Below are 23,581 nucleotides of genomic sequence, written 5' to 3'. Positions count from 1 at the left end.
TGCGAAAGAGGACCACGTGATTATTGAGCTGAAATCGAATTCAGGTTAACTTCTGCGTTCATGAGTCCTCTCATGGCGTAGTGGTTAACGCGCCCCAACTAGAGATCGGGGAGTCGTGAGTTCGATTCTCACTGAGAAGACGTGTAACTTTTTCGCAAATCTTCACATCAATTTGTCCATCTAATCCAATTGCAAATTATATGTAATGTTTAGCTTTTCGGTAGTTGTTAAACTTCCACTCGGCTGGTTGGCCGTAAACCACGATTCATAATTAAAACAAGTAAATCATACGTTCTTTATTTCTCTACAGTCCGTTCAACAACCCCCTTCCTCCTTTTCAGTCCGTGTTACACTCTCAAAGTATTTTAATCAAAACACAACACCAGCGATGACGTAATGCCAAGAAGAAAATAAGAATCCCTAAAAATGTTTTTGACTCAAATCCTGCAGGTACAAGACGAAAAGTTTAGCGAGTTAAGTGGATTGACAAAGTGATTATTGACCATCGTACAGGCGTATCTGCAGTGATCGAATTCTTTACGTCGATTTTCTCTTGGGATTAGTACACAAAAATTATTCAATTATCGAAGAGAAAACGACCACTGCCGATTAGCGTTGGGTAAATTTATCCAGGACATCGATGTTACTGAATCGATTTACATTTGAAATGCCGAATCGATTTACCGATTTAATCGATGTTTTCGAATCGATTTGAATAGAAAGCAATTTTAAATTTATGATGTTTGAAATGAGACCAACTGCATTTACATTGGATTTCAATATCTTTCAATCAAATCCGTTTTGAAAATCAATGAAACAGTTTACTTCTTCAAGATCCGTTCATTTTTTTGTCATCAACTCATTAAGAAATATTTAACGATTTCAACAAAATGAATCGAATCAAAAAATCTAATGAAGAGAATCGATTCATCCAATTTTAGGTGCTCCAAACATCGATTCAAAAAAATCGATCAATCGAAATGAAAACATCGATTTCTGGAACATCGATTAAAAATTGCCCAACGCTACTAGAGATACGCCCTTGTGATACTGAATGGGAGATCATATTTGATGAATGGTGACTCAGTTGCGGTTCATTGGAATGGTATGTCATCAAGGTAGAAATTGAGAGAGTAATGAAACACCATATCTGTATTATGTCACATTTCCTTTATTGCATCCACTCTGTTACAGTTGTTCACCCTTAATTTCTCTAATCCTCTTGTTCAAATTTACAAATAAATACGAGTTCTATAAGTTACCTATGTACAGAAAAAAAATTATCATGGACTGAAAAGCAGATTTACGTTGAAGAATGTTACCTTTCCATCCGGGGAAAAACATCTATCTTATTCATCGATATTTGAGTTTGGATTCGTTTGAGTAACAGTAATATTTTGCTTCTTTTCTCGATCGGGGAAAAGAATCACAAAATCATTCTCAGAGATTTTCACTTAAAACTAGATTTTTTTTTCGTTCGATTTTGTTTGAAACAGATTTTTTTTCGTTTGCCTTATGTACCTCCAAAAGTTCCAAAAGAGTATTTTTCATTTGTTCCTACACACAAATCCATGTAAAGCTCAGCGTGAAATCCTACACTTAAAAGGAATGCCAGAATTACATTGACATCGTGTAAATTTAACCCGCCATGGACTCTAACAGCGAGAATTTACATGCTGTTTATGCAGTTTTACACGATATGCAATGGAAGTTTGTGACAATTCTTGCACCTCCTTCGTGTGCATGATTTAACGTTGAATTTTACATAAAATTTTCGTCGCTACGTTTATGTACCTTGAATAAAACTAGCTCAACCCCTGCCTGGATAAGAAATCTACAAACCCGATCACCCACCCCGAAGTCCGTCGATCAACGCGCGATCGACGACTCCACCACTGATCTTCTCACTTTTACGGCACATTCACCGGCAGGAACCGGCTGGGATCTCCGGCCTGCGGTCGGAAGCTGATCACCACCTTGTTCGGGTCTTCGCCCACCTCCAGGAACGAGTTCCAATCGGCGAGGAAGTAGAAGCCATTCCGCCGTGGTGGTGGAAGTGGTTCCTGTTCCACAGGATCCGCCCCGCCTCCGAAGGATTCCTCCAGCGCCGTGAAGCGTGCCGAATTGTCCGAGCTAGTGGTGCTGGAAGTTTCCGTCGTGGTAGTTGTGGTTGTGGTGGATGAGCTGGGCGCGTCTGCGCTGGAATCAATTTCTAGGATGGTGGATCGCGGTTGATCTCCGCTGGTCGTGGAGATGATCTCCACCTGGTTCGATGAGGTATTGCTGGTGGAGGAGTTGGCGGCGAGGGCCAGGTCAAGGGAAATTCGCGTTGGCGTGTCCTCGGTAGTCGGTTGCTGACGCTTCTTGATGTCGTTGATTCGGTTGATGTCGTAGCTCTCGAGGGGGTTCGGTCCTTGCGACAGGAGAGATTCGCTGAGGTTGAAGTTCTTCAGGTTTAGGGATTCGAGGGACTCCTCGGTGAGATTGGGGTTCAGCTTCTCCAGTTCCCGGATGGTTTCCCACAGCTGTTCGAGCTTGCGGTAGTCTTCGTTGACGAACTTTTCGGGTTTCTCGGACTTCTTCTTCGGACGAAACGCGACTCCGTTGGACTTCATTTCCGTTCCTTCAAAATCTTTGCTGGAGGTCAATTTGCGGCCATTACGATCCTTCTTCATGGTTTGAATGCCCAGGTTGTCTAGCAAGGAAGCCATCTGTGGAACGACCAGATCCTTGTCGATCATGGGCATTTCCTCCATTTCGGTCGTTGCGGCATTGGAGACACTGCTGATCGTACTGCTCTCCGCTTTCAATGACTTCTCCTGTCGATCACCATTGTCTATGATTCCGAAAGACTTCAGCAAGGCGTCCAGACCTTCGTCAAGTTTCGGGGCATCGCTTGGCAGTGGTTTAAAAGCGACGTAATCGTCTGGTTTTATATCTGGCTTAGCCATAGCTGGAGCAGCTGGTTCCAGTTCTTCGACCTTCAGATCTTCACTCTGAATCAGATGCGAGGGCTGGACTTCTGTCAGCGTTTCAGGGATCAGAGCAAGTGGATCGCCAAGTGGATTAAGGCCAACCGAGTTGCGATTATCATTCAGTAGTCCGAAGGATCGCAACAGCATCCTGAGCTCTTCATCTTCCTTGGAGGGGCTTTCCGTAGTTGGAGTGGTCAACTCAGCGATGATGTCGGCTATTCCGGCCGGAGTGGTCATCTCGACTGGAAGAGGTCGGAAGGTTGGTGGGACGCCATCACCGAAGCCAAGTGAAGCTAGGATTTTGCTGATCTCTGAGTTCTTGACGGCATCCTCCGTCGTAGAGATCGGGATTTCAAATTTGACCGGAGCGTTCTCGGTAACCGGTTCAATGGGCTTCGTAACGTATTCCATTACAGTTACCGGAACTTCGGTGATGGGTGTCGTGGAAACAATAGCTGGTTTAGTCTGAGCCGGTTTGGCCTCGTCACGAATAACGTTTGGCAAGGCCGGATGGAAGGTTGTTGGCTTGGGTGTTGTGAAACGGATCGTTGTAATGGGCACAGCCGTCGTTGAAGCCGCTTCCGTAGTTTCCGTTGCTGGTTTTCTCTTTCTCTGCGTTGTTCGCGCCGTCGTGGCTGTCATCTTCGTTGGAATGATCTTGGGCAGGGTTTGCTTCCTTGGGACGACCTCGTTCTGCACCACCTTGGTCACCGGCGGCAGGGTGTACATGTTCTGGATGTTCTCCGGGCTCATGTTGTTGGTGTTGTATGGCAGAACCAACATCAGGGCTCGCATGTGCTGAGCACGGTTCTGATCGCCTTCGCGAAGCGACTTGGCTAATTCTTCGCGGGTCACGTTCTCAAATAGCTCTTCGATCTCTCCCCTAAAATTGGAAAAGTTTTGATCAATCAGTACAACAGTCGAGGATCTTGAACACATTCAACCAACCTGGTCAACCTCGGGAGCGTCGGGTCCTTAGCTAACAAACGCTGAACCTCGGCGATCGTCTGCTGAACGTCGACCATGGCCTTGCGGGCCTGGCTCGCGTCCAGTTCGTTCACGTCCCGTGCCTTGAACGTCTTGTGGATGTTGTACGCCGCGTAGTTGTCCCTTCGGGGGTACCGCGGCCGGAAGTGCATCTGCGGTCCTTGCATCGGACTGGCATTGAGTTGCTCCGTCATAACGGCGGCCATCATCAGCAGCACGAAGCCGACCGTGAGACGTTTTCGTAGTTGCATCGTGATCGATTTCAGTGTCTGCAAAAGAAAAACAAAGCATACATTTAGGCGGGTGCGCTTCAACTCATTTCATACGGCTGTTCACGATGCAGTGTCTGTGATCGATCAAACGATAAATCAAAGCCCGAAAGTACCAAAGATTGGCGGAAGCGTCCCCAACCTCGGTGGCCAAAGGCGAGGACGGGTGGAAAGTGGCCGTCCTTGACTTGAACGATGCACGCAGGTGAGAGGCGATCGTCAAGCATCGTCATCATCAAAGGCAATTGCAAGCGCGAGAAAGAGGATCACGCCCAAGAGGAAGAGCGCGGCGGGATTGATTCATTTTTGTTTGTCTACGCCTTTGCGCGGTGATTCGTACTAAAGAGCCGCACGATAGCTACTCCGCCGCAGCAGCAGCAGCAGCGTAGACGTGACGGAACTTAAGAGTCGGTTGAATTGCATAATCGATCGCGCGCGGTATGCGGCGTTGAAATACTTGTCGATCGTCGTAGTAGGCCGTTTCGCTAAACTGGTGCAATGTTCGTTGACGCTGTGTTGTTGCGAGAATCGCATGGTTCCTATGATAACGGCATGGCAGACTATGTCAAAGGACAGTTGGACGTTGCTATAGTAACAGCTTCTTCAAACCTTCTTAGATACAAATTTTCAGGTTTTGATGAATCATCTTATTTGTTTCACAGTAGGCTACAAGAGGCCTACTTTTCAAAACTGGTGATTCATTGCTTTACAAAGATTACAACATTCCTCGCGCAGGTGGTCGACAACAACGTCTTAATTCGCTCGATCAGCTGGACAATGTTAGCGAAAAATATCGCTAAAATTTATGGATCCATGGTCGATAACCTATAGACAGAGTGAACAGAAACGTCATTTTGGAACCAAATTTATACAATCAGGATGGCGGGTTTCTCTCGTGGCTTGGTCGCTACCTTACACCTGGTACAGATGACCTTCGGAGCGTGACATTAAATGGACTGTCTTGTTAGTTTTGGATATTTTAAAGTAGCGGATGCTTTGTACGATTGACATCACATGCTCGAAAACTGTGAACTCTAGTATGAAGCCGACTCACATGGGAACATGTAGCTTAACACCAGTGTTGTTCAGACTCATTTCCCCGAAAATAATATTTTCCGAACTACGAAGCCACGAACTACTACAACCATGCTCTATCCTCCTAAGATAGAAAAGCAGATGGTTAAGCTTGAGTACTGCACACAAAATCGATCAATTTTGATCCCAGAGAGCCACAATTCAAGTTTCGGTGAAATGAAATGAGTGAGTGAGTGAGTGCGAATCATTTCACCGAAACTTGAATTGCGGCCCACCGAGATCGAAACTGTCGGATCCCATGTGTAACACTCAAGCCCAAACACCTCCTTCTCCATCTCAGGAATACAACGCACAGTTATAACAGTTCATGGCTTCACAATTCTAATTTCGGGGAAATGAGTCTGGTCAACACTGCTTAACACAATACTTTTTCTTATTCGAAGTTCCGCCGGAATGCGATTCAATCGATCAATGTTAACATTGTGAAGTTGGACATGTTTTTCAAAAACTTTAGCCAACATAGTCTTGTTTTGAAGTCACACGGATACCGATTATTCACCAAAGTTGAAGGAGTGTTGCGTGCCATACAGTCGGCCGAATCACAAATATTCATGTGGCTGGCAACACTGTTTAAGAAGTATAAAGTGAAGATCAAAACCATCAAACTTGAGCGGAACAGAAAAAATATAATGCTTAGCAACATAACAATACTCTTCAACTGTAATCCAGTTTTTCATGAAGGGTTCAAATTTTTTTTCGTAGAGTTCTGTTTGATCTTTCGACCTTGACACTTGCTTTTCCCGGGGCAAGCGACGAGGGCAGGATCAAACATGTCGCGCGTTGGTCTAGTAAGTGAAAAAGTGGCGTGATCGGTGAGTTCGGTTGGAGTAACTGAAAAAGTTCCGCGATCGGTTAGTTCTGTTTGATCCTTCGACCTTGACGCTTGCTCCTGGGCAGTGCGTCAAGAAAGCCCGAACAGTTTTTTTTTTTATTCTTTTTGGGTCGCGCGCTTATTTTTTTTTCCTGAGTGCTTTTTTATAGCCGAGCAAACGAGTGAAGCCGAAAGTGGATTGTGGCTGCTCAGTCAAGGATAACGGATCAATTGGTGAGCTCGTTTCATGCTACTATTTCTAATCTATAAAATATGTATGACTGCACATTCAATCGTTACAATGGTGGGATGTAAATATGATTTTTCAACAAACTATGGATGATTCGTCACTGTGAGTGTCGACACAAACTCTGATTCATGATTTATTTATGGTTAACATTTTTTTTTCAGAACACCTCTTATATACCTTTATTTTTGTAATTAAAAAAACTTTGAATGGTTCGACACTACAAGTGTAGACTTGCGAAAGGTTCACTTTATTCAACAAACTTTGGATGGTTCGCCACTGTAAGTGTCGGCATAAGAATAAGAGTGTTCTATGATGTCCCAACCAATCGAGTTTTTTGTTTCTTTTCAAATGAGTAAAATATAATAACACATGCTTTCGTCCTGACAGCTGCAGGAATGTTACATTTAGGTATTTGTTCAACAAACTTTGAATGGTTCGTCACCTCAATTGTCGGCATAATTTTCCTCTACATAGAAATTGTTCATATCAAATGAAAATATTATATTTACTTATAAGCATGTATATATCTCACAAATCATTGTTTACCATGGTCTAATCGCTTATCAAAGTGAATCCTATGACCCAACGATCCTCCCCATTAACAAACATCCCTCCCAGTATCCTTTGTGGAGATGCAGAGGCAAACACGGTCTCCAAATAGCAAAGGTTACACACTAACATTCCTTCCCTCAATCCCACCTGACTGCAAGGACGTGGCCGGCGCCGTTATTGACCCTGTATAAATAGAGGCACTGAATTATGCACACTGAAGAAGATTATGGCCAATCCCAGCCGAACTTCTAGTTGATTCTTTGTGCATTTTCACTGACTTCGGTCAATCACGGAATAGCAACCATTGATATGTGTAGTAGAGTGGTTCAAAAAATCGTTTTTGCTCCACACCGCTCATTCGATTCTAGAGCAAATTCTGGGTGTCCTCCCAAAATTTGAGCTCATTCGGACGAAAACTGAGACTGCACAAGCCCTTCAAAGTTTATATAGGAATTACTATGGGAAAAGCAAGCAATTCATTAAATCGGTCATAGTGTTTGCCCACGTGCTCTTGGGGATTGGAGCAACGTTGATACTGTGAGATACATTCATCAGCTACAACTTTGCCGAAGACCGTTTTCAAATATAGCACGCACAAATCATGGCTACTATGTTTTACTGCATATATCCAGTGATGCCTGCAGATCGGTCCAATAATTATAGCCAAAGTTTTACAACTCATTCAATAATCAATAACTAATTACTGGGGCGTCCAATTTAAAAACGGTCTTCGGCAAAGTTGTAGCTGATGAATGTATCTCACAGTATCAACGTAGCTCTAATCCTCAAGAGCACATGGGCAAACACTATGACCGAATAAATGAATTGCTTGCTTTTCCCATAGTAATTCCCATATAAACTTTGAAGGGCTTGTGCAGTTTTCGTCCGAATAAGCTCAAATTTTGGGAGGACGCCCAGAATTTGATCTAGAATCGAATGAGAGGTGTGGAGCAAAAACGATTTTTTGAACCACTCTAATGTGTAGTCAGTCTAAGCTAAGCTAAGCTAAGCTAAGCATAGTCTTGTTTTGAAGTCACACGTTTTATCGCAGAAAAAAAGAGGAAAGCCTTTGTATTTCAAGGAATGATTCATTATCCAGAATTTTATATTGGTGAGCTCGTTCATAATCAAATGTTTGCACAACAATCAAGACATTGCAATGGATAAAGTATATACCAAACCTTTGACTGTTTATCACTAATGCACTCGTGTAGTCAATAACGGTCCAAACCTTAAAATATTTTGACAAAATTGGTTATGAGCTTCGAAGTCGCCAAAAAACTCTGTCCGTATTAAGGAAATCTCAAAGTCATCGTATTTATTACCCCATGATTTTTGGTTTTCCATCTGTTTTTCTGAGGTCTCAGAAAGAATTGTTCGTTTTTCGCCATGCATTTATTCATCTTTGTTTACTAGCAGAGATCATTGATGTATTTCGTGCAAAAGATTCTTGGTAAAAACTTTTAATAATTTGCCCGAAATACTTGATGGATCTGTCAAGAATCACGGTAATAAAATATTTTTAAAAAATCTTATCGTGGATCTCATGCTAACTCCATCGAGGATCACATAATAAATCTTTCGAGGATTTAAAACAGAATCTATAAAGGAATTCCTGGATCCTGGGAACCGGAAGGTAGGAAGTCCTAGTTTGAATTTATGATAAAATCACTGCTGTAATTACAATTGTGGGGCCCACACTTAAAAGAGTGTCAGTGCAATTTCGGTCGGTTTTGAGTTAGTTTTAGGTACCTATTGAAATATTCTACAGTTTCAATATTTTCAACAGTTTTTAAGGTGATATTCCCGCCAACAAGAAAAATATCATAACTCGTTGAAGATTTGTTTGTTTCTTGGCTCCCGTACATTTTGCATGGAAAGAAATTTTGCTAGAAACATCAAAGCCATTTTTCTCAAAAGGCTTTTGTCACATACATCTTTTTGTTTATAATCAAAAGCTCAAATTTTTAAAATATTGCAACAAAACGATAATTTGAAGTTCAAAATTTCTTTGTATTCCAGTAGGGTGAGCAGATGGAGCGTTAGTGTATTCAGCAAAATTGTTACAACTTCATCAATTAACAACTTTGTCAAATACACCAATCCGAAAATCTATCCATTATCTTCTATATAAATAAAAATCGAATGGTGTTTGTATGTCATGACGTGGCTTCAAAACGGATCAACACATTTACGTGGTTCCTGCACTGTTGCGTTCCTCATGGTCTGCGACGTGTTAAGGTGAAACATTACACAGCGTAACAAAAATTACATTTTTGCTTGTCTCAAGAACCAAATTATGTGTCTCTAGTAGATTTGGGGTGGGTGAATCTGATGCCGTTCTCAGAAATATTCCAGCACGTCACAATTTTAAGGTACAGGTCGCCAAAGTTGAATAAAACACTGGTTATATTGATGTTTACATAAAAATTAAAGTATGATTTATGAAACTTTTTTGTGATCTTATCCATCAAGCATGCAAAATAGGACTTTAACTTTCATTTTAGATGTAATTTGGTTGAAATTGCACGGTTAATTTAAAATAAATCGCTTTTTTCAACATGTTCGCAGTGTCCATACAAAATTTTTCGTTTCTCTTATATGGTACAATACAATACTTTTCTAAACCATCAAAAAATAACTTTTGAGCTCCGACAATATTATTACCTCTTATGATAAGTGTTGTTTAACACATGACATTTGAATTCTGTGGCAAATTAAGTAAATAACTTGCCATACAAGCTTGCATGCAAGTTGGCTGATATAGGCAAATTTTACATTTTCAACAGCCAATATCTCAAAAACTAGACGTGCTATGATATTTTTGAAAACGGCAATGGACTCTGCAACCCTTAGTTAAGTTAATAGTGGTATTTTGATACTTGAGACAAAATCGTGTTCCGCAGTGTTATTTGTAAAAATCTCGCCGAGAAGGCTAAAAAACAGGAAAACAAATTTGACCGTTTTGTTTAGAAATTTTCCACCGCCTACTCTAAAACCTACTGGGCAGTACAAAGTACCGTAAAACGGGGTACTTTGATAGTTTTTTCGAAGAAAACTTGAATATTTATGCATGCTGTTTCAAAGAATTATAATTTATATTTTTTAAACAAATACTGGCATTCTAACTATTGACTGCAGTTGATAAATTGCCAAAAGATTTATTCTGAATGGACATATAATTTTTCATATAATTGAAAGTAGGTTTTCTGTTTTGGGGTAACATTGATAATGGAGTATAAATAGAACAAAATTGATTGAATTATGGAACATTCATAGGGCGTTGCATACCTATAGGCGTTAAACGCTATATGGAAAGTTCTGACTTAGATTACAAAAATGGGCCCAGTTTGCAAAAATGGGTTTCGCTAAAAGATATGAGACCGAATTTATATTCTACTTCAACTAGGCTGTCAAGGATAAGTGACGAACTCATTATGACTTCATCAAATAGTGATCGTAGAACATATTGTTTGTAAGCGTTTCTAAACTGCTAAAATCTTATAAATTTTTAATAATTGCATAGAAATCTTCAAATGTACTTGATTCCAACGAAAATAGCTTTGACATGCAGTATCATTCTAATACTCTTTACTTTTGCATTCGTTTTGCTTAACTGATTAACATACACACTAAGCTCTTACGGTGAATTTCACCGTAATCTCAACAGCTGAACAGTTTGGTGAAATAAAACACCGTAACTTCGTCGGAATTCAACGGATTCCGGTGAATTTTTACCGAATACTGTAAAAATTTACCGTACTCCGTAAATTTATTTTACCGAACTGTTCAGCTGTTGAAATTTCACAGGAATCCGTAAAATAATTTAAGTGTGTAAATTTCGTTTAGTATGTTGTGGGTCTCGTCTTATCAAAGTTACTCGCATTATTAAAGTTACCCCACAGACAAACCGACGTAACACTCTAATTATTTTCATCGTTCAGCAGAATAGCGCCCAATTCTAATATTTGGTGGTTGGCCGACGGGCCACTCGTGGCGCTCGCATCACTTTTGTTAGAGTATGACGTTTGCTCACTACACGCCACCTAGTTCACGGTTGGCCAAATGAAGTATTTTTAGCTTTGGGCGTAAATGTTCACGTGACTATGTTTTAAATTGATAATTGTTCTAGCTGTTACGTCTGTTTGTCTGTGGTTACCCCGTTTTACGGTACACACTTAACTCAAATCACCGAAGTCGGTAATTTATTTACCGAAATCTCAACATCTGAACGGTCGGCAATCGGTTCGATAAACGAACCGATTACCAAGTTTCGGTAATTTGAATTTTTGAGCGCAGCTGTCAAAATTACCGAATGTTCGGTGATTCTTACCGAAAAATTGTAATCCATGACCCCCGGTTATTTTTTCTCCTGTATCTTATCGGCACCAAACAAAAAGACACAATATTACAATATTCTCATAGTTTTTATTTCATCGTCATGATTTTACGATATTCATTCGCTTTTAAGCTGCTTTACGACACCGATAGGTTAAGAACCAAGTAAGATTGAATATAGTGCCGTCGTTGTTGTTGGTGTATGCTGGCTACGTTGCTACTAATGCGGGACGAAAAAAAAGGAAAGCTGCTTGTACATGGTGGTTCCCAAAATATTTATTTTCAATTTCTCATCGTAATAGGCTGTTTTTCATCACGTCAATCTATCATGAAACGGCCAACTTTCCTGCACTGAAGTATGCAGTGCGGGAATAGTCATTACGCAACTAAAACCAATGCTGTAATGATTCATTACGCAATGTTTTCTCATTACGATACTGTTTTAAGTTGCGCAATGAATCATTACACAACAATTTTTCAGAAATTTTAAAATGTTTTGAATGTATTCCGATATAATTTCTGATATCCTCAAGTGGTCTTCTGCGAAATTGCAAAACATGTTGTACGTAACTCGTTGCAGAACTCGATTTTTACAGCTCTATTTACGACACGTGCTGTAAAAATCATCATTCTGCAACTTGTTCCATAAACTACTATTATAGAACATTCAAATAGTAATTTGCGGATCAAGTTGCAGAAATCCCTTGACATAGATTTTCCAATATTTTGTTTACAAATTCTACCACGAAGTACAACCAAACTCCTTTAGCAGTATTCTCAAAATACATAACAAATTGTTTAAACTCTGCTTCAAATCTCAGGATTGTACAAGAATTTTTTTATGAAGAGTGTTCTTGCCTCTGAATCTTGGAAGGATTTTTTTTTGAAAATCTCAAGGAATACTTGTGCTTCCGAAATTTGCATAGCGGAAAAATAAAATGTGGAGAAATATTGAGCAAAATAACTGGGTATGATGTTTATTTAAATATGATGAGATGGAGATGATGTTTATTAAAATATTTATAAAGAAATTTGTGAACATCTTCCTCAAAACATATATTTAGAAATTGTTTTATCAATTGTTCTGTTGTTCAATTGCAGAGCGTAATTTCTAGAGGCTTTATGGCTGAAATCTGGGTAATCCAGAAGTCAAGGAAGGAATTCTTAAATAACATTCTGAAGGAATCTCTTTATATTTTTATTCATTAGAGGTTTTTATTATCCTGTAATTATTCTCATCTAGAGGAAAGATTATAAATAATCACTTATCTTTCGTTGTTGCAACACTTCCTTGAAAAACTTCATACGAAAATCTGTTCATGCTTAAAAAAACACTTTCAAGAATCTGATGAAAACAAAATTAAAATTTTAGGAGTTCTGCAAAATTACACAATTTTTTTACGTATGGTTCCTGATTTATGAATTTCTATCCGAAATTCCTCAACATGTCATCAAAGTTATGCAACAATTACTTCCAAGATTTAAATTTAGTAGAATCTAACATTACGAATTTTGGCAAGGTTCTTTAAAAATACCGCCAATATTTTCCCGTTATTTTTCTTTAGTTGCTACCACAATAATTACCCGTAAAAACAATTGTTTGGAATTTCTGAAAGTAGGAAGAAAATTGTTTCAACATTATTCTGTTTGTCATAGTATACACACTTAATCGGTTTCGCCGAGAACCCAACAGCTGATATCTCGGTAATAATTTGACGATTCTCGGTAAAACTTTTACCGAGATCTCGGTAAACGTTTACCGAATCTCGGTAACGTTCGCCGAGATCTCGGCAAAAAACTCGGATTGCCGAAATCTCGGTAAAATAAGTACCGAGATTCGGCGTTAAAAATTACCGAATTCTCAGCTGTTGGGTTCTCGGCGAAAAATTTTACTGAGGTCGGTGAAATAATTTAAGTGTGTAATGCAAAACGGTCTCGCCTTAGCTAATGCAAAACATATTCTAAGATGTTACAGTCAACTCTCCCTTACTCGATGTTCTGTATCTCGATATCGAGTTAGAGAACCATAGTAAAAGTTGGGTTTCATGGCTAACTCGATGGTCCCTTGGATCGCAGTTGCACTGGTTTTGTGTTCTGTAACTCGATACCTCCCTAACTCGATGGTCCCTTCAATATCGAGTTAGGGAGAGATGATTGTAGATACTGTAACCTGTAACTACAATTTACTCGCATTTTGGGTATTTTGCATTGCGGTGTGTTTTATTTCACCCAAGTGTTGGATCTTCGCGGAACATTACTAAAGGACCTATCTAACATTGAGAGGCTCTCTTTGTTTACTTTCTCTTTCATTAATAACTGAGTCACATTAAGAGTTCTGTTTGATCTTTCGACCTTGACGCTTGCTCCTGCGGGACCGGGTGACGAGGGCAGAATCGAACATGTCGCGCGTCGGTCGAGTAGTGAAATGAAGATGCGCCGCGGATCGTTAGTAGTGTTTGATCTATTGATCGAGTCGCTTGCTCTTGCGTGGGTGAGTGATGAACACTTGTTCGGGGTACAATGCGTTTATCCAATTTTATCACCAATCCGATTAGGCGTGATTATATCATGGATCGCATCACCAACCATTGGTGACTTCCAGATCTTTACCTTATCCCACTAACCCAATATCCTTTCCATGACAACTGTGGAGATGCAGACGTATACTCGGTCTCTAGTAACAACGGTTGTCTAACTAACATTCCTTCCCTTCCCCGATGACCGTAAGGACGTGGCCGGCGCCGTTATTGACTTATAAAATTTGAGCTCTCGATTTGTGTACATTGAAGAATGGTAAGCTAATCCCAAGCCCCATTCATAAATTCCCTGTGCAACTTCGATTGTTCTGGTCAATCACGAAGTAGCAACTACGAATTGTACGGTCATCTATGCTCATGCTCATGCTCATTAATAACTGAGTCACATTAACCTCTTCTGTTGCGTTTTTTTGTATGAAACGCTAGTCAAGGAAATTGACTTTCGATCTCTAGTGGAAAGCTTCCCAAAATCCTCAGTATTTAGTAATGTTCCGCGAGACTGTTTTTTTTTATTTGTTCACTACTCCACTGCACTGTGACGTCACGCATCAATTTTAACAGGTACTGGTCCTGTTGTTTACAGTTTGGACCTAATACTTTTTTCGAATCATTCTTAATTTCGTTAAAGTTTGCTGCGAGGAGAGGTCAAATCCACTGCAGATACCCACGGATCGTATTATTCTATCTTCCTACCGTGGAAAATCGTCACCATCAGCATGCTGGTGATAGAAATGCGAAGATGAAAAAATGATGGAAAAAACGACTAAGTCCGAAACGTAAACAACAGGACCAGCAGCTGTCAAATAAGTGAGGTTAGGATCGTCATATGCAGCGCTCTCTTGCGTGTATTTGTTGGCAACATATGCACCACTATGTTGTGTGAATATTTCAAATTCGTTCGTTTTATAATTCATTTTGTTTAGAATATTTTGTCAGTTAGTTTAGAATGTAGGGTAAAATTTACCGACTAATTTGTATCGGTGAGCTGAATGAAATTAGGCCTCCATCTCCTCCCGTAGCAAGAAAAGCGGAAGCCAACATGAACCAATATAACAGCAGAGCACGGTGGTAGTAGATGGCGGGATGTTTGGTCGATCGATGACGTTTTTGAGGAGAATAGGCCTTTTCATGTGACAGATCCGTCAATGCATTTGTTTACATCGGTGGAGGACCGGTGCTAACACGGGCCTGTCATTTTCATAGAAGAACTGTCAAAGTGCTTCCCGATCAGCTGATTTAAGACGTCATGTGAATAGGCCTATAGTTCGAGTCACGGTGGGGTCAAGTCGTGCGTAGTTTTCCGGGAAGCTACCAGCTTTGTACGCTCGCCATTAAAACAATATGCTATAAAATATTTGACGGAAGCTGACTTTCTCCACTGAACTGAAACTTCGAATTATGTCCTCAGCATGCCTTGACGAACAGTCAATTTCTATTTGTTTTCTTTCTGTCAAATAAATGAAAATTATGTTTGGATTTGCGGAAATAGTCATAATGGTTACGTTTAATAATGAAGAACTATTTATTTTATTTTAGGCTTAAACAAGTCTTTAGTCAAATTTTAGTCGACCATACCTCACAACAACCTGAAGGATAAATGTTTAAAATACCCGGCTTAGCATTTTGAAATGCGCAAGACCAAGGCTTACAAATTTGCCAAAAACAGCCAAATAGATCAAACATATCCTTACTAAATCATACGATGAAGTCTCACAGAACCGTGTTATAAGTTTGTAAGATTTACATAATCCTGGAAACAATTTATGCAGCATGTCGTCGGGCCGTAATTCTTACAAAGTTCAAGGCATGGTTTTCACATATTTCTGGGTGAGATTATGATAAAATCCTAAAAAAACATCATTAGGCATCATGACACGTTTATTATAGCAAACGATTCTCAGTTAACCAGTAAAGCTTCCTAATTATTACATAATTTTGAAAAAGATCCTTAACAGTATGTTTACAAAATTCGGAACTACATGTTAACAAGGTATTTGGCGAAATCCTTATAATATGAGGTGAGATTCTCACGCAACATATTGTAGATTTCTTACAGAATACTGAAGGCGTAATAGTGAGCACGATTTTAACTCTGGGCAATATTATCACAAAATCCTGGAAGATGTTCTCACAAAATATTGTGTAAATTGCACAGTAGCAGAGATCCCCATTTTCAAGGTAAATTTCATTCCATTTTCCAGACATCAATTCTTTGAATGATTTTTATTCGATTTACAGAAGTGTTGTACAGCACTATATGGTTTCAATGATATGGTCAACCTGCAGGTATTGCGGACTTGCTTTAAATAAAACCTAAAAAATGAAAGGGAATGATTATTAAAGCTTTAAGCGAAGTATGCACTTCAACCGAAAAGTAATCGCCTAACTCGATGCGTGGAAAATTTCTTGCAAGAAATGCTCAAGAAAAGCATTTTTCTTTGATCGCAGTACGCAGTTGAAAAGGAATGTCAATTCAAATGGAGCTCACTGTAGGAAGTTTCTTGACCATTTCTTGGGCAGAAATTTTTACTTTTCTTGAGCGGAACAGCATACTTTGCTGTATTTATGAAAATCGAATTTAAATTTTAGTTTGAGTGACAGAGAAGCAATATTAATTATATCAGTGAGTAATGGGTTACTAAGGATTTATTTTCGAGTTTCAGTTCAGTAACGGTTGTAAGCTCCTGTCAAATTTTTTATAGCATGGCGAGCGTAAAAAGCTGGATAGACCCCATTTTCAGACAAATCGATCCGTTTTTCCGACTGATTCCTGCTGGAAAATATCCAGTAAGTGTGTATCAAACGTGAATTTACTTTATTTTTCTCCTAGTGCATTTTTAGCTAATAATACTTGTTATTTTTTGAAACTTTTAGAAAAACATCATTTTGACCAATTGCAACGGATTTTTTTGAGTTATAAATTTCCAAATCGAAAAAATCTTTCAGTTTGATGGTAGTCTAGAATACCGGGTACCCCCGTTGGTGTGACCACATTTAATCTGAACACTTTTTAATCTGTACCCCGCTAATTTGCACATCGTTCAGATTAAAAATGGTTCAAACGTCATTTAGCTCATGGAACGGAGTATAGTGAGATGGAACGCTGTGGAACGGAACGCAGAATCAAAACAAAACTGTGAAAGAGGTAACCAGAAACACGTTTCTAGGGGGACTAGATGTTCCAATTTAAAATGAACCCCGATGGTTTGCATGAGGTACCGTTCAAATTAGCGGGGGTGCACGGTATGTAGTAAAAATTCGATGGAAAATGTATTATCGGTTAGCCACTGACACATGTGCAAAGTTTTATTCAATTCGAAAAAGGTAACGTCTAAGCGATTTGTGTTTGGGCTGTAAATGCTCAATGATTTTCGCTAACTAGAAACTGTCATCATGTTCCAATCCTCTAACACATGGTTCCAAATAAAATGTCGAACCAACAAAACCTTCACAACCTTTGTCGAAGACAAGCATCTTCCATGATGTTTGCGCATTTCCATGTACGTGGTGAAACCTTTCGAAACAATCTTAGATAGAAGTCGCGTAGATGAAATGTTTACTTTAATATCCAAGAAACTTTGCAACCAAAGGCTGTTCTCAGGCCATAGTATATAAACTGTATTGTACACATCAGGGTGGATTTAAGTAAGAGTGGCGTCAATGTTAAAATTGGAGCAGCAACGAACTGTCACTTCCATACAAATCCGAGTTTCAATCTGAGAGGGAGGCACAGATACTACACACGAAATTTGAAACAAAGTTTTTCCAAACTGCAAGATAGCACCGGTTTACCAACGACAATCAAGGCAGGTTTGGTGAAAATCGCTAGTTTTTCATTTGTTGTACATCTATGATCTTTCTGGACAAACATTGAAAAAGGGCCACAGTTCTCTACGCGTTTAATTCTCATTTTTATTGAAAACAGTCAAAAGATGCGTATTCCATTACATTCACACTAAAACGATTTCGCCGAGAACCCAACAGCTGATATCTCGGTAATAATTTGACGATTCTCGGTAAAAAATTTACCGAGATCTCGGCAAACGTTTACCGAATCTCGGTAACGTTCGCCGAGATCTCGGCAAAAAATTCGGATTGCCGAAATCTCTGTGAAATAAGTACCGAGGGACCCAGATAGCCGTAGCGGTAAACGCGCAGCTATTCAGCATGACCAAGCTGAGGGTCGTGGGTTCGAATCCCACCGGTCGAGGATCTTTTCGGGTTGGAAATTTTCTCGACTTCCCAGGGCATAGAGTATCTTCGTACCTGCCACACGATATACACATGCAAAAATGGTCATCGGCATAGTAAGCTCTCAGTTAATAACTGTGGAAGTGCTCATAAGAACACTAAGCTGAGAAGCAGGCTCTGTCCCAGTGGGGACGTAACGCCAGAAAGAAGAAGAAGAAGTACCGAGATTCGGCGTAAAAAATTACCGAATTCTTAGCTGTTGGGTTCTCGGCGAAAACTATTACTGAGGTCGGTGAAATAAATTAAATGTGTTATATTCAATTACAATAATGGGGTCATGCACAAATTACGTCACGCTCCGAGGGGAGGGGGAGGGGGTGAAGCCTAGCGTGACAAGTCTTACAAAAATTTCGGAGGACTCATACAAAAAACGTGACAAAGGGGGGGAAGGGGTCTAAAAAGTTGAAATTTGGCGTGACATAATTTGTGTACCATCCCAAAGGGTGCTCACGTGACGTTACTTTTAAATGGGCGTGAATTGATTCTTATTCCCTTTTTTGTTACCTAAGATGAAATGCAAAAATATGCTTTGAATAACACAGTTCGACAAAAAAAGTCGATATGAATGCACAGAGACCGGACCCCGGGCTTGAAAGTATAAAAATAAACAAAAATAATGGCGTTTTCAGAAAGTTCGTGTCTGCCCCAGGTCATTTTTGAAATATACTTGAACCACAGACAAACAGACGTAGCACTTAGAACAAATTTCGTCAAAACCCATCGCCCATTTTACACCATCATCATCTGGTGAGCATGTTGCACGAAAAGGTGTTTCTTGCAACAAGACCGGCAGATGGCGGTAGTGTGAAACGTCAAACGTAAATAAAAACGATGCGCGCGCCTCTGGTTGTGAGATTTGTAACATAAAGAATTTGAAATGATCGTTAAATGAGTGGTCGATGGAAATTTCGTCAGTGTTACGTCTGTTTGTCTGTGCTTGAACTTTTTGCATTTTTTATTTAAAAATCTAATCTAATCAATAAACCGACACAGTGTTTTATATTCAGGACAGGGGAATTCATGTGCCATATAATGTTTTCAACTTTAAATACAATATGAAGAGTTGTAATAAGATTTGCAGGGAGCCCTCCCCCCTTTTTTGTACCCTCCCCATTTTTAAAGTATCGCAAATGATGGAATATTTGATATACAGGGGGTTGTCAAAATAACTGGGACAGGCAAAAATTGGGCCAACTTTGGAATGCTGTAACTTTGACAAAAAATGACCGATTTCAATTCTTTAAGAAGTAATGGACGGGTCAACTAATCTAGTTTTGAGGTGCATCCACGGAGATGAACTATGACCACCGAATACCGGTGATAATCCGGATTTCCGGGAGCATGTTTTATGCAGTAAAATTATGACGTGTTTTTAGCAAAGGTCTCGGCTAAAAAATCAAAATTTGAAGATAGAAGATCTAATTCTGAAGCGATTGGTGCGCCAAATATTAATATTGGTCCAGAAACAACCAATATATGGCCATTTCCCCGGAATCGGTGCCGGTAGTGGATCCGAATTGGGATCAAACAATTTATTCACTCAAAATATGTCGCGCAATATTGTTTTCTCCCTAGCTTATCATAAAATATCCTATTATAAATTAAAAAAGAGTCTTGTACAGATTTGGCCACTCATGGCGCCGCCAAGTGCCCCGAGGGAACCTTGCATAGGGGACATTTCGATTTTGACACCAATGCATATCATGCGACGGCTCATTCTTCATGTCTTGTCGTAAATAGGGCAACTGTAGACTCAAAATGGATAGTTGACTACAGTGACTACTTCCGGGACCACCGGATGTTCCAGAGGGAACCTGTAATTAGGGACAATTGATATTCAACTCCAATGCATATCGTGCGACAGTTCATTTTTCATGTCTCGTGCTAAATAGGGCTATTGTAGACCTTAAGTGGATATTTGACTACAGTGGCCACTTTTGTGACCACCGGATATCCCAAAAAGTTATTTTGACAACCCCCTGTATATCAAATATTCCATCATTTGCGATACTTTAAAAATGGGGAGGGTACAAAAAAGGGGGAGGGCTCCCTGCAAATCTTATTACAACTCTTCATATTGTATTTAAAGTTGAAAACATTATATGGCACATGAATTCCCCTGTCCTGAATATAAAACACTGTGTCGGTTTATTGATTAGATTAGATTTTTAAATAAAAAATGCAAAAAGTTCAAGTATATTTTAAAAATGACCTGGGGCAGACACGAACATTCTGAAAACGCCATTATTTTTGTTTATTTTTATACTTTCAAGTCCGGGGTGTCCGGTCTCTGTGCATTCATATCGACTTTTTTTTGTCGAACAGTGTAATTACGCGCTTTTATCATGTTTGTCCATTGTTTAGCATCCGGGCTCACAGTGACAGTTCGTGACAGCAAAATTTCGGCTTACTTTGACGTAGAGAACTTTTGTATCGGTTCTCCCTCCCAGGTTCCAATTATGCACAAGACCTTCTTCTTTTCTCTTCTTTCTGGCGTTACGTCCCAACTGGGACAAAGCCTGCTTCTCAGATTAGTGTTCTTATGAGCACTTCCACAGTTATTAACTGAGAGCTTTCTTTGCCGATTGACCATTTTTGCATGTGTATATCGTGTGGCAGGTACGAAGATACTCTATGCCCTGGGAATCGAGAAAATGTCCTTTACGAAAAGATCCTCGACCAGCGGGATTCGAACCCACGACCCTCAGCATGGTCATGCTGAATAGCTGCACGTTTACCGCTACGGCTATCTGGGCACAAGACCTGTCAAACTTAGATCATGACGTCACTCTTGTTTATAGTAACTCTAGTACAAAATGCGGTCGTAAAGTGGCTTAAGGTGAAAGTTCATTGAGCACGTAAACATAATGTTGCCACCCACTCGAGCCACCCGCTAAAGCACCCTCTCGAGCCACCCAACAAGGCGGAGCACAATGTTATGTGCGTCGGCCAAAAATAAATCATCATGTTCCATGTATACCTCCACCCACAGAAATATGTAAGTAGTATTACTTGCACACGTTTCATACAAAGGTATTATTGTCGATATGACTTCATTAACAACCTCATAAAAGCTCAAAATCACAACTACCGAAAAGCTAAACATTACATATAATTTGCAATTGGATTAGATGGACAAATTGATGTGAAGATTTGCGAAAAAGTTACACGTCTTCTCAGTGAGAATCGAACTCACGACTCCCCGATCTCTAGTTGGGGCGCGTTAACCACTACGCCATGAGAGGACTCATGAACGCAGAAGTTAACCTGAATTCGATTTCAGCTCAATAATCACGTGGTCCTCTTTCGCAAAGTGCACCTCTTTCGGAAGAATTAGATGCCCATCCAAACACAACGCTTTCTATATATATCCAATGCCTAGCCCGAGAGCGCATTGTTTTTTTTTAGATATAGGAATAGCACACTACACTAGCCAGCAACTGCGCTGGCTGAGGTTTCTATTGTGTGGGCTTCCAATGGGTCGCGACGTTCTCAAACGACCGGTTACGGAACATGAGTCCGTTGCTCGATAAATACTTGTTTTAATTATGAATCGTGGTTTACGGCCAACCAGCCGAGTGGAAGTTTAAACAACTACCGAAAAGCTAAACATTACATATAATTTGCAATTGGATTAGATGGACAAATTGATGTGAAGATTTGCGAAAAAGTTACACGTCTTCTCAGTGAGAATCGAACTCACGACTCCCCGATCTCTAGTTGGGGCGCGTTAACCACTACGCCATGAGAGGACTCATGAACGCAGAAGTTAACCTGAATTCGATTTCAGCTCAATAATCACGTGGTCCTCTTTCGCAAAGTGCACCTCTTTCGGAAGAATTAGATGCCCATCCAAACACAACGCTTTCTATATATATCCAATGCCTAGCCCGAGAGCGCATTGTTTTTTTTTAGATATAGGAATAGCACACTACACTAGCCAGCAACTGCGCTGGCTGAGGTTTCTATTGTGTGGGCTTCCAATGGGTCGCGACGTTCTCAAACGACCGGTTACGGAACATGAGTCCGTTGCTCGATAAATACTTGTTTTAATTATGAATCGTGGTTTACGGCCAACCAGCCGAGTGGAAGTTTAACAACTACCGAAAAGCTAAACATTACATATAATTTGCAATTGGATTAGATGGACAAATTGATGTGAAGATTTGCGAAAAAGTTACACGTCTTCTCAGTGAGAATCGAACTCACGACTCCCCGATCTCTAGTTGGGGCGCGTTAACCACTACGCCATGAGAGGACTCATGAACGCAGAAGTTAACCTGAATTCGATTTCAGCTCAATAATCACGTGGTCCTCTTTCGCAAAGTGCACCTCTTTCGGAAGAATTAGGTCGTTTGAGAACGTCGCGACCCATTGGAAGCCCACACAATAGAAACCTCAGCCAGCGCAGTTGCTGGCTAGTGTAGTGTGCTATTCCTATATCTAAAAAAAAACAATGCGCTCTCGGGCTAGGCATTGGATATATATAGAAAGCGTTGTGTTTGGATGGGCATCTAATTCTTCCGAAAGAGGTGCACTTTGCGAAAGAGGACCACGTGATTATTGAGCTGAAATCGAATTCAGGTTAACTTCTGCGTTCATGAGTCCTCTCATGGCGTAGTGGTTAACGCGCCCCAACTAGAGATCGGGGAGTCGTGAGTTCGATTCTCACTGAGAAGACGTGTAACTTTTTCGCAAATCTTCACATCAATTTGTCCATCTAATCCAATTGCAAATTATATGTAATGTTTAGCTTTTCGGTAGTTGTTAAACTTCCACTCGGCTGGTTGGCCGTAAACCACGATTCATAATTAAAACAAGTATTTATCGAGCAACGGACTCATGTTCCGTAACCGGTCGTTTGAGAACGTCGCGACCCATTGGAAGCCCACACAATAGAAACCTCAGCCAGCGCAGTTGCTGGCTAGTGTAGTGTGCTATTCCTATATCTAAAAAAAAACAATGCGCTCTCGGGCTAGGCATTGGATATATATAGAAAGCGTTGTGTTTGGATGGGCATCTAATTCTTCCGAAAGAGGTGCACTTTGCGAAAGAGGACCACGTGATTATTGAGCTGAAATCGAATTCAGGTTAACTTCTGCGTTCATGAGTCCTCTCATGGCGTAGTGGTTAACGCGCCCCAACTAGAGATCGGGGAGTCGTGAGTTCGATTCTCACTGAGAAGACGTGTAACTTTTTCGCAAATCTTCACATCAATTTGTCCATCTAATCCAATTGCAAATTATATGTAATGTTTAGCTTTTCGGTAGTTGTTAAACTTCCACTCGGCTGGTTGGCCGTAAACCACGATTCATAATTAAAACAAGTCAAAATCACAGTTTATTTCATTTGGTAGTGAAAACATGTTTTTTTTACCAAAATTATAAGCATTTTTCACACCATACGTGTGTTGTTTACTTTTTTAGCAGTTTTTTCCTCTCTTCTCTCGCTTCTCACGGACGGAAAAAGTTGCCATCAGTATGCATTTGAATTCTACAGTCAATTGTACTGTATAA

General features: G+C 40.1%; 1 protein-coding gene across 1 annotated transcript in view; it reads right to left on the bottom strand.

Moving 5' to 3' along the window:
- Positions 1–1,151: 1,151 nt before the first annotated feature.
- Positions 1,152–23,581, bottom strand: part of LOC5571134 — a 221,908-nt gene continuing 199,478 nt past the window's right edge. Inside the window, exons 2-3 of the mRNA XM_001659525.2 lie at positions 3,924–4,231; positions 1,152–3,858 (exon numbers count right to left, since the gene is read on the bottom strand). Coding sequence (XP_001659575.2) covers positions 1,911–3,858; positions 3,924–4,231 — 2,256 coding nt within the window. The 3' untranslated portion in view covers positions 1,152–1,910. The remainder of the gene's footprint in view (positions 3,859–3,923; positions 4,232–23,581) is intronic.

The sequence above is a fragment of the Aedes aegypti genome, chromosome 3, assembly GCF_002204515.2.
Source record: "Aedes aegypti strain LVP_AGWG chromosome 3, AaegL5.0 Primary Assembly, whole genome shotgun sequence".
Lineage (NCBI taxonomy): Eukaryota > Metazoa > Arthropoda > Insecta > Diptera > Culicidae > Aedes > Aedes aegypti.
Note: the sequence above shows the minus strand (reverse complement) of the source record. Positions and strands in the feature narration are given on the sequence as shown.